General features: G+C 46.8%; 1 protein-coding gene across 2 annotated transcripts in view; it reads right to left on the bottom strand.

Annotated features, from left to right (window-relative positions):
• The window catches only part of STRN (striatin), a 95,227-nt gene that overhangs the window by 7,724 nt on the left and 75,027 nt on the right, over nucleotides 1-12,476 (bottom strand). For both annotated transcript variants that reach the window (XM_067562673.1, XM_067562674.1), the window contains 4 exons: nucleotides 11,344-11,511; nucleotides 2,469-2,609; nucleotides 1,682-1,789; nucleotides 13-99 (listed from right to left, as the gene is read on the bottom strand). In XM_067562673.1, coding sequence (XP_067418774.1) covers nucleotides 13-99; nucleotides 1,682-1,789; nucleotides 2,469-2,609; nucleotides 11,344-11,511 — 504 coding nt within the window. The remainder of the gene's footprint in view (nucleotides 1-12; nucleotides 100-1,681; nucleotides 1,790-2,468; nucleotides 2,610-11,343; nucleotides 11,512-12,476) is intronic.

Genomic DNA, 12,476 nt, shown 5'->3' with positions numbered 1-12,476 from the left:
TGATGTACTTACTGCCAGACATCAAATACAAGCCATTAGGATCAACAGCTAAACTTGTGACTGCATCTAAGTGGGCTACCATCGCGTGGATCAGTTTTCCTTTGAAATAAAAGATTTTCCATGTTATTTTTCTACAGTTCATTTTCATAATTCAATGTCTTATGGAAATTTACTGTGTGTGACCCCACTGAATCTGAAAGAGAATTAACTTTTAATTGTATCCATTGCTTTTCCTCACTGATTGGAGCTGGTCATATGTATCATATTAAAGGAAAATCCTCCCTCATAATTGGCTGAATATGGTTTTGTATCAAGTCATTTTATATTATTCATTTGCTCAGGTGGTCAACAGTTCTCAAGTCAACAACTGTACTAACCCATTGTGTTGCATAGGCAGTATACTCCTTGTGGGCTGTAACAGTCAATAGTTTTCCCCGAGTTTTCTGCTGCAGCCAGAGTGCATATAAAAGTCTCTGCTTCCTGATTGACTCTCATGTCAGTTATTCAGAAATAAGCCACAACACATGTGCACTGGTAAGCAATCAGTGCACATTTTGGGTCAATATAGCTAAGTGCCTTCAAACCACTCCAAAACTGAATCAGTCCTCTACTACTGTAGAGCCTTGTGTGGCTTACTGCTATTACAGCAGCTTCTTCATTTAAAAAATATACAAAACAATTGCGGGTTTATCTATGGAATATACTCTTCTATTGGGGAAGGAAAGTAACAGGAGAAGAGTCAGAAAACAGGAAAAAGGTGAACACTTTTTGTCTACTTGTTCTTGTTCTAAATAAATAGATTTTTCATATCTTCTCCCAGCTTCTACTATCCCTTGCCATGAGCTCAGATGACAATATCAGCTCTTGTGTTTTACAGTAAAACACCAATGGAAATACTGAATAATGTGCATTTCAACTTTTAAGAAAGAAAATGAATTGGCAGAAGCAAGAGGGCCACAAATTGCTGGGAAGGTGGCCAGATTCATATGGAAAGGATCTGTTTACTATCGCCATTGCATCCCACAACACCTCTCTGCAGGTACCTGGATCCCTTTAAAAATGCAATCATTTAAAAAACTGAATTGAGAACCTTAATCCAACTGCCAATCCAGATTTTTTAAGTGGATTCAAAACAGCCCAGTCATTTTCCTTGGAGCAACACTGTTGGAGGAGCACTCCCATCAAGTCTGGAGCAATGTTAACAATGAAACTTCAAGAGGAAACTGCCACTTCCCCAAACAGACCAGGCACAGTGCTCAGTCATCTGACAGAGGTGCCTAGGCTGCTTTTAACTGCGTATGATGATCCAATCAGGCAGAATTGGAAAAAAAGATGAAAAAAACCAGCAAATGAAATTTTAGATCAACATGAGGTGAAGTTTCACAAGAATGAGTTTCCACCAGTCTGTGCAATAGCCCTAACAAGGGAAATGAGGCAATCACTACCATCGAGACACTTAAAACCAGAAACAGCACACTGCAACAGTGTAAGTTTCTCAACACTGCCTCAGAATGTTTCAGCTGGCTGGGCTACTTACTAAGTCAGACAGGATATATCAGTGTCAAAGGTTATTCAATCCTTGACTTCTCTTCATGAGATTGCCAATAAATTACTATGAGAGTGAGTTTATTTTTTGTTTTACATAACTACTATGGATAGTGTCTGGTGAAAGAACACTTACCTGTATTATTGTCATAGAATTTGATGTGCCTGTCTTCATGGGCAGTGATACTAATTGGAAGAGTTGGATGGCTGACAACTCGGTTTATCTGGCAGGAAGAGTTAGTGGCTATGAAAAAAAAAAAATGGTGAATCTCTACAGATTGCAAACTCCAGCACACACGTTCCTTTGAAAGAATAAAATTAGTAACTAGTTTGGGGTTACAAATTCTACATAGCCATTAAATCTACCATGTGTATGTAATGGAAGCGCTCTCAAGTAATAATTTACTTTTAATAGTACCTTTTCTCCTAAATGATTCCAAAGCACTTTAAAAGTGACACACACAAACACTCACTGTCACTCAGACATACTTACCTACATAAATACACTTTACATATAATATCTATGTATGGGTGGGGATACATACAGGTGGAGTTTCACTATGGATTTCCCCCACCTGTTTCCTCTGCTTTAATTTTTACTATTGCTGCAATTGCTTAAAATTAGCCAATAGAATTATGAGTCACACAATCATGTTCAAAATATGCATTTCTTCTGCCCTTTCTTCAGACATTTGTGTTTCACTGTGCTGCTGGAGCCCTGCATGAAGTCTGGAGGATTAGTTGTAAAATTATCCATCACTACTTAAAACCCAGCAACTTCATATCACTCTATAATCTCCCGTCACATAACCTGCTTATTTTTTTATGAACATACTCTCATTTTGAGTAAAATGATACAAGCTTTCAACAATAAAAATATCATCCTCTCTTAAGGAGGAAATGTTTTAATTTTGGATACATACTGGCATCTATGTTGGACTCCAAGGTAAGAATTCGTTGCCGTGTCTCCATGTTAAAAACGCTAGTGTGCCCACTTTTAAATGATGCTACCATGTGGCTTGGGTCACTGCTTACAAGGTCCACAGAAGAAGGGATTCCCATTTCTACAGAAAGGAAGCACATTTTCAGAAATTACTTCATTGGTAAAAGCAAGAAACCAGGTAACATTTTGGTATAAAAAATGATATACTGTAGTTTCATTAGGATGCATGGAAAAAGTTATTAATGCAGTCTAAAAATATATAATTTTTAAAACATTACTTATCAATTGAAATACCGACTAACATGTTGCACTTGAGAATATAATAAATACAAGTCACTATCTGAAAAGTGATACTCTATCGTGGTTCATAACAGATTATTTGGGGAGAGCAAGGACCCAGAATCTAAGCCCATATTGTCCCGTGTGGCACCAACTCCATCTTATTTGGTGGATATACTATCTCAGAAAACATTCTATTAAGATGCATTATTTGGAGTTTGAACTGTGATAGAAGATCCATTTCTACTCTGAAGTCTGTTCCTGGCAAGGGAATGTTTTCTTGCCTGGAGCTCTAAGATTAAACATTAACAGGAGAAAGTTAGAGGACATGAATAACTTAAAGGGCAAAAATACTTACAAAAGAGTTGCAGTTGTTTAAAAACTACTATTAACAACTAAGGTGGAGTCTTCAAGAGCAGGGTGGAGGAATGTATGAAACTTGGGAGCACCACCATGGAAACAATTTTCCATTTAAAACCTTTAAACATTTAGTTTTCAGCACAGAAAACCATGTACAGGACACAAATCTATTTTATAAGCTGCACCCCAATCTCCTCTCACCCATAGTTTGCCTCTTCCTCCACTCCTGAAGACTTCATGAGGTCTACAGGAGGGAAGCCCCAGGTCTGCAGAACTGAGGAGTAAGGAATGTCTCTTGCAGTGTTGTTCTCCTCAAGCCTGCTGTTCTCCTCACAAGATGTGAAAGAATGGAACCAGGCTCCTATAGACTTCAAGAGGCTGAGAGGAAAGGCGTGTGGATTGAAGGGAAAGTGCTCCAATGTGCATGGAAACCACACAGAGATGGGGTCTGAGAATACCAACTTTCTAGCTCCATTTCCACCTCCTCCTAAGGTCCACATCAGGAAAACCTTACTCAGATATACTGCCTGCATGTACTTGATTTAGACTGTCCTGCAGATCTTCTTAGGATAGCCACAGAAAAGAGCTGTGGAGGACAAGAGGCAGTTCAGAAAAGGGCATTCCCCACCCTGATATACCTCCACTGAGAAACAAAAGCCCACCACGTACTTCCCTTGAGGTTCACATCCTGTTAAACTTAGATTGGTTAGTCCAAAGAATTTAATTATGGCGCCTGACTGTTGTAGATTTACTAAAGCTTCTCAGTGGAGCTATGCTGAGAAATGTACTTCTGTTTCATGGAGGATTTTCAGAATTTCTCAGTTCAGATAACTTAGATCAGTTATTGCAAAAAAAAAAAAAAAAAAAAAAAAAAAGGTTACTTACCAGTAACTGATGTTCTTCGAGATGTCCATTCCACTATAGGTGAGTGCATGCCACTGTACACGGTTCCTGGAAATTTTTTCCCCTTAGCAGATCCTGTAGGGTTGGCTCTCGTGCCTCCTGCAGTCCCGCGCACATGCCACGGTATATGAGGTGCTGCCAGCCCTACGCCCCCTCAGTCCCTTCTTTCTGCCAACTCCGGCAGCGGGGCCGGGAGGTGGGTGTGGAATGGACATGAGCAATACATCTCGAAGAACATCAGTTACTGGTAAGTAACCTTGTTTTCTTCTTCGAGTGACTGCTCATGTCCATTCCACTATAGATGACTAACAAGCAATACCTTGGAGGTGGGTAGGACTTACCCGTGCGCTACCCTCAGCACCGCTCTGCCGAATCCCACGTCCTCTCTCGCCTGCTGGACAATGGCATAGTGGGACACAAAGGTATGCACCAACAACCAGGTGGCAGCTCTGCAGATGTCTTGCAGGGGCACTTTCTCCAGGAAGTCTGCAGATAAGCCTTCAGCTCTGGTTGAGTGCGTTGTGATGGTTCCCGGAAGCAGCAGCCTCGCCTGCTCGTAGCAGAACCTGATGCATGATGTAATCCACGAGAAGATGTGTTGGGTGGAGACAGGTGAGCCTTTCATACGGTCAGCCACTGCGACGAAGAGCTGCGTCGATTTCTGGAACGGCTTTGTGCACTTGATGTAGAAGGCCAGGGCTCGTCTCACGTCCGAACCGTGCAGTTTGGGAAAAAACACTGGGAGAAAAATATCTTGGTTACAATGAAATTGGGAAACCACCTTGGGCAGGAAGGCTGGGTGCGGCCTTAACTGCACCTTATCCTTATAAAATACTGTATAAGGGGGTTCCGAGGTCAAGGCCCTAATTTCGGACACCCTCCTAACTGACATAACGGCCACCAGGAAAGCTACCTTCCATGAAAGCAGGAGCAGGGGGCATGAAGCCATGGGTTCAAAGGGAGACCCCATGAGTCTCGAGAGGACCAGGTTGAGATCCTAGGGAGGCACCGGGTTGTGGACCTGCGGATAGAGCCTCTCTACGCTCTTGAGAAACCTGACCGACATGGGATAGAAGAACAGGGATCTCCCCTCTAGCGGCTGATGGAAGGCTGAAATGGCCACCAGGTGGACCCTTAATGAGCCCAGCTCCAGACCCTGGAGTTTAGCTGGAGCAGGTACTCCAGGATTATCTGTATAGGCGAGAGGCTGGGCGGAATACCCCGGGACTCCACCCAACAGGTAAACCGCCTCCACTTAGTCCAATACACGACCTGTGTAGAAGGTCTCCGGCTGCCCAGCAGGACTTGCTGAACCTGCGCTGAGCAGGCTCACTCTCTCCCTCCGTCAGCCACAGAGCCTCCAGGCCATAAGGTGCCGGGAGTCCAGGTCCGGGTGCAACAAGCGACCATGGTCCTGGGAGAGAAGGTCATGCCGTCTCGGGAGAGTTCCAGGGGCGGGACGATCGAAAGGTCCAACAGCATGCTGAACCAATGCTGTCTCGGCCAGGCCGGAGTGAAGATCATAACATCCGCCCTGTCCCTCTTTATTTTCAGCAGGACCTTGGGCAGAAGTAGAATGGGCAGAAATGCATACGAGGGTCCCCGTCTAGTCCATGAGGAACGCGTTGGAAATCGACCCAATCTCATGACCCCAGAGAAAGCAGAACCCCAGACACTTCATGTTCCAGGCCGACGCGAATAGGTCCAGTTGAGAAACACCCCACCTCCGGAAGATCATAGTCACAACCTCCGGATGCAATGACCAGTCGTGGCAGGGTAGAAACGACCTGCTGAAGTGATCTGCTTTGTCATTCCTCACTCCCGCGAGGTGAGAGGCAGTCAAGAGGAAATCATGCCTCACGGCAAAGTCCCACAGGCGGATGGCTTCCTCACAGAGGGCCAAGGAGTGCGCTCCCCCCTGCTTGTTTATGTAAAATATAGCTGCGGTGTTGTCCGTCAGCTTCTGTACCACTCTGCCTGTCAGGAATCGGAGGAACACCTTGCACGCTAGGTGAATGGCCCTCAGCTCCTTCACATGGATGAGCAGGCGCCTCTCCTCCCCCACCCAAAGCCCAAGTGCCTAGGATGGCGCTGATGTGGGCTCCCCATCCTACATCCGAAACATTGGAAATTAAGTTGACCAACAGGACCAGTTCCCTGAACGGAACGCCTTTCATCACTGCCCTGGGAGTCTGCCACCAGTTTAGGGAGGCTAGGACTGGCGGGGGAAGTGTGACCACCCTGTCCAATGGGTGTCTGCTCGGCACATATACCAAGACCAACCACGCCTGAAGCAGTCTGAGCCTCAGGCGAGGTAGTCTCACTACATACGTGCAGGCCGCCATGTGGCCTAACAGCTGTAGGCAGTGCCTGGCTGTTGTCGTGGGGCACTGGTGCAGCTGGGAGATGATAGAGACCATCGCCGCAAAACGTGGCTGAGGCAGGAGGGCTCTGGCCTGGGAAGTGTCCAGGGTGGCCCCAATGAATTCTATACATTGCACTGGGGTCAGTGTGGACTTCTGTTTGTTTATGAGCAGTCCCAGCCTGCTGCACGTGGAGCAAGTGAGGGTCACGCTCTCCTGTACTTGGGACCTGGACCTGCCCCAGATCAGCCAATCGTCCAGGTAAGGAAAGATTTGCACACTCTTTCATCTCAGGTGGGCATCCACTACCGCCATGCATTTGGTGAACACCCTTGGACCCGAAGATAGGCCAAAGGATAGGGCTGTAAATTGGTAGTGGGAGCCAGCCACCGTGAAACGGAGGAAACGTCTGTAGCCAGGGAGGATGGACACATGAAAGTATGCGTCCTTGAGGTCGAGGGCTGCATACCAGTCTCCTAGATCCAGGGAAGGGATTATGGAGGCTAGGGAAACCATGCGAAACCTGAGTCATTTGACACATTTGTTAAGATGGCGCAGATCTAATTTGGGTCTCAGACCCCCCTTCGCCTTGGGGATGAGGAAGTACCTCGAATAGAACCCCTTCCCCCTTCTGCCTTGAGGGACCATTTCCACCACTCCTATGTTGAGGAGGGTGTCCACCTCCTTCAAGAGAAGCTGCTCGTGAGAGGGGTCCCTGAAGAGGTACGGAGGAGGAGGGTTGTTGGGGGACGGGGATAGAAGTAAACTGTAGGGCATGGCCCCCTGAGACTATCCCAAGGACCCAATGGTACGACGTGATCTTTGCCCATTCAGGATAGAAGAGCCTTAACCTATTTAGGAAGGGGCGGGGCGGATCCAGGAGAGCAGTCGGGGTGCCACCCTCGGGCGCACCATCAAAACTGTCTCCTCCGATTGCCCGACCCCCTTGGGGGCCTCTGCTGGGGGGCTGAGGACGAGCTGGGGGGCTGATTTCATCTCCTAAACCCCCTATTTCTGTCCCTTTTTCTGTAGGTTTGAAAGGGCCTATGCGGAGGCCTCGGTTGATGCTGTGCCTGGGGCCGTGACTGCCTCCTGAAAGCCTGGGGCGTATACAGGCCCAGGGAGCGAAGCGTGACCCCAGAGTCCTTCAGACTGTGCAGCTTCGCATCTGTCTGATTGGAGAATACGGCCGACCCATCAAAGGGGAGGTCCTGAATCGATTGCTGCACCTCCTGGGACAGGCCCGAGTATTGCAGCCACGAGCACCTCCTCATGGAAATGGAGGAGACTATGGCCCTACCCGCCGAGTCAGCAGCGTCACTGGACATCTGGAGCGCTGCCCTGGCCACAGGGATTCCTTCGTCCAGGATGGTGGTGAAGTCTGCGGCCTGGTCCTGGGGCAGGGTCTCAGCAAACTGCCTGAGGGAGTCCCACAAGTTAAAATTATATCTACTCAGGAGGGCCTGATGGTTGGCAATCCTGAACTGCAGGGCTGCCATGGAATAAATCTTTTTCCCAAACAAATCCAGCTTTTTGTTATCTCTGTTCTTGGGAGTGGAACCTGGCTGACCTTGCCTGTCCCGCTGGTTGGCTGCGTCTACCACCAGGGTTCCCGTGGCCGGGTCAGTTAAATACTCAAACCCTTTGGCCAGGACATAATACTTTGTCACGGCCACCTTTGACGTAGGTGCGACCGAGGAAGGGGTTTGCCACAGGGCCTTTACAATTTGAAGGACCCTATCGTGGACTGGTAAGGCCACTCTCGCTGGGGCAGCCACTGCCAGCACATTGAAGAGGGTATCATCGGCCTCCTCTAACTCGTTCACCTCCAGCCCCAAGTTAGAGGCCACCCTCTTGAGCAGCTCCTGGTGCATCCTGAAATCTTCTAGTGGACACATATAAGTCCCGGGAGACTGCCTCATCTGGTGAGGAGGAAGAGGACTGCCGAGGCGCGTCCTGTGGGTGCTCCCCCACTTGAGTAAGGGATGCACCCTTAGAGGGTCCCTCCATGGGGACCGACTCCTCATCCGAGGAGTGGTGTCTATGGGCCTTCTCCTGTGCCGGAGGCACGGACTGAACCCCCGATGACAGGATGGATTGGGGTCCCGGCCCCATCTAGATGCCACATGGGGCCCAATAAGGCCATTGTTGCGGCCATTGACCCCGGGGCCAACCTGGGGCTGACTGCGCCATCAGTTGCCTTAGGTGACTGAGACCAGCACCGCTCCAAACGCTGCGATGGCAAGCTGGACTCCGGCGACCGGGTTTCGCGTCAGGGGCTGTGCCATGCCGGGTCCCCTGATGGTGACAGAGTTCTGCGCTGCCTCTGCGCAAGCAAACTCATCAGTGCCGGAGATCTGGAATGGGAGCTGTCTGAGTGCCGCCTCGCAGACCTTGACCGGTGCCGCCTCATGGCCTGCGCTGCCTCTGGTGCCGGGGATTGACGTCGGCACCAAGAGGGAGACTCCTCGTTCTGAGCCGAAGCAGGCCGGCTCGACGCCACCAACCTGGAGCGACTTGCTGGGGGAGCATCCTCGCTCTACTCCCAGTGGCCGTCCAGCGGGAGATCTTCCTCCCCATACTGGGGATCTCCACCACCCTTCGGGGGGACCCAACGCGGGTTTGCCTTGGGACACCAGCCCCTTCTCCCTCGGCAGAGAAGGGGGAGGGTGGGCGGAGGTGGCGTAGGCAAGGCCAACAAGGCTCGTGCCGCCTAAAATGCCTCTGGTGTCGACAGCATCGGCAGGGGCACTCTCCCACTCCCAGGAGTCAGGGAAGGCTCCCTGAACGGAGACACAGGAACCGAAGAAGACTTGATGGGCAGAGTTTGGTGCATCTCTGCACTTGACCCTGCCCGTACCGACAACACAGGGGAGTGTCCGCGCTCCGTCTCTTCTTCTTTGGCACCAGGGATGTTGCTCGGTGCCGAGTCAAGCCCAGTGCTGGAGGTGGACTCTGCACTGAGGCTCGGACACCGAGGTGCAGCGGGACGGCTCGGACACCAGGCGGAGCACTACTTCCACAAACAGGGCTTTTAACTGGATCTCTCGGTCCTTCTGAGTCCGCGGTTTAAAAGCCCTGCAGATCTTGCACTTCTCTTTTCTGTGCTCTTCCCCCAAGCACTTAAGGCACTGATTGTGGGGGTCACTGAACGGGAAGGCCTTCCCGCAGGAGGCACATGGCTTAAATCCAGGCGAACGGGGCATAGCCAAGCCACTCTAAGTTCCCACCGGGGACTGACTTATCTAACTACACTTACCAACACTTAACTATGCTTAACTACTTAAAGCTAACTAAACTACTTTGAATAACAAACAGTTCAAATAAGGGGAATAGAACCTGCAGAGAGCAAGGCTAGTTCCAGCAACCATCATGGGCGGAAAGAAGGAAATGAGGGGGCCCGTAGGGCCGGCAGTGCCTCATATACTTTGGCATGTGCATGGGACTCCAGGGGGCACCAGAGCTGGCCCTACGGGATCTGCTAAGGGGAAAAAAGTTCCGGGAACCATGCACGGTGGTGTGCACACACCTTTAGTGGAATGGACATGAGCGATCACTCGAAGAAGAACTTGTAAATATCCTGTTCTTTACAAGAACTATGAGCTGAATTGCTCCTGTGTTACTACTGCCATTTTGTAAAAGAGAAACAGAAATTATGCCCTAAATGTATTTTTCCATTTAATTTTAATTATGCTTAAATGTTTGACTCATTTATTAAGATTTTAGCCATCTACAAAGAAGGGAAATTATGTTTCAATTGCTAGCCGGCCCTATGGGATCTTCTAAGGGGAAAAAAGTTCCGGGAACCGTGCACGGTGGCGTGCACTCACCTATAGTGGAAGGGACCTAAGCAATCACTTGAAGAAGTTTATTTTGGCTTGCAGTTGTTCTGAAGAGCTGCTCAACTGCCTCAGTTAATGCAGTATCTCTGGAGCAATCAAGGAACCTAAATTAGGTAGCCGGTATTGAGAGACCATTTTGGAAAGTCATATAAGCAATGAAACTTTGGTCCTCTGCAGTATAGCTGAGTAGATAAACTCAATAAACAATGTTCTCTCACCTCCCCATCCCTACCTGTTTGGGGCTGTTTCTGTTTTTTGTGAATGCAAGAAGAGAAAGTTAAACCTCTATTTCAAGAGTGTCAAAATCCAGGTTTCCCTTTGCATGACTTCAAATTTGATAGGAAAATTCTATACCTCAATCCGGGTCTAACCTGTCCATTCTAAGCCAACCTTCTTCTCTTTGAGGATTTTCGTTATAGGAAAGCCAAAAATCAGATTCATAATGGAAACTTAATTGAGACAAACTATGGAGGGGCTGCCACTACTCCACAGTATCCAGAGAGTATAAGGAAGTGTTTATCATTGTAAATGAAGTTATTTTTCCAAACAGTGGGTGCTATTTTTCCCTGTTCCCTCAAACCTAATTTTCTGTCCAGAAATCCCAATTAGTTAAATAACTTGGACATTATTAGTTTTATAGTAATTCCATACAATAGTTCATCACTATTATTTTTGTATACTAATAAACTAGAGTACAACCAGTAACGCAGTACATATGAAAGCAGACAACAGTCTGCTTTATTACTTGTAGATTTGAATATAGAAATTGTCATAAATAAGACTGTACAAGCAATTTCAATTTTAAGTGCCCACTTTAATCAGGCACATATGAGTGGCCTGATTTTCAGAGGGGCTGAAAATACAGTTTCCATTTATTTCAATGGCTTCTAGTACTGTATAACATTTTCATTAGTTGTTCCCACAGAATGGGGATCTAATGGGACCGCTAAGGGTGGCCAAACTTTTCTGTTTGGAAAGCATCCACCTGGAAAAATTCCAAAACCTACAAATCCTTCAAACAGAATAGAAATGCTTCTATTCAATAACAGATATTAGGACGGTTTAAATAGCGATGCTATAAGCATTTAAGTAGGGAGTTATTCTGTACCTTGATTATCATTGAATATATTAAGAGCTGGAGCAATTTCTGTAGCTTTCCATAAACGTATAGTGCCATCTGCTGAACAGGATAGCAAACGCTGGTGTGCTGCACTATAAACCAAGCCCCATACTGCATCTGTGTGGCCTACAAATGCACCTCTTAGAACGGAAGGATCTGTGAACAAAGCGATAGGGGATACACGATTTGAAACAAAATTTAAATAAAGAGAAAAAAGACATCAAATTAAAAGTTATCCCTTAGGCTGTCTATGGAATCAAATATTAAAAATAGAGGATTTGGCAGGGCCTATCAGTGAAGAAGTTTAGCTTATTCACTGTAACAGTACTCAAATTTCACCAGGATATCTGCAATTCAATTATAAAATTTGTATTTTTAAACAAGAAAATTAGCCTTTACATCTCTAAAAATCCAACCCTTCCTCTATATATCTACCACTAAAACTCTATCTTGTACTGATCACTGTCACTGCCTCCCCTTTCTGGCCTCTGCGTCTTTCCTACCCATTCAGTCTATCCAAAAATACTGTAGCAATTAAAGCACCTTCCTTTCATGGTGCTCTCCCTGTCTCCTCGCCCCTGGAGTCCCTTTAGCAGGTTAATGTATCTTTCTAAATCAAGGCCAAACTCCTCAGCCTCATCATAATGTACTATATACACAGCTCTGACCTTGCCTGTATTTTAGCTATCTCCTCTCCCCTCTTGCTCCCTCTTTAGTGGTCTTTTCTCAATTGCAACTTTATACCTTTCACCATGCTGCCACCAATTCTTAGAACAGATGCTGTGTAGCCCAAGCAACTTTGATCCTCTTCACATTTGTTTCTTTCCACTACTACACTATCTTCAATCCATAACATAACCCTAAAAAACCCAAAACTTACCAGAAACTAACAAATAAGGGAAAAATAGATATGACTTGATTTTCTTGTAAACACAGTCTTCCAAAAATTGTATTTCCTTTCCAATGTTTTCCTTTCCTCCCCATTTTCCAGGGCCAACAATGTTACTCATTAAATCCTCTAATTTACACTCAGTGTTCCACAGCACAGCTCTTGTCTTCCTACATGTTTCTAAAATGCTGTTCACACCAAAAGGTATTATCAAAACAACAACAATTAAGCA

The sequence above is a fragment of the Emydura macquarii genome, unplaced genomic scaffold (genome assembly GCF_026122565.2).
Source record: "Emydura macquarii macquarii isolate MOO-44397 ecotype Brisbane River unplaced genomic scaffold, CSIRO-AGI_Emac_v2 contig_2457, whole genome shotgun sequence".
NCBI lineage: Eukaryota > Metazoa > Chordata > Testudines > Chelidae > Emydura > Emydura macquarii.
Note: the sequence above shows the minus strand (reverse complement) of the source record. Positions and strands in the feature narration are given on the sequence as shown.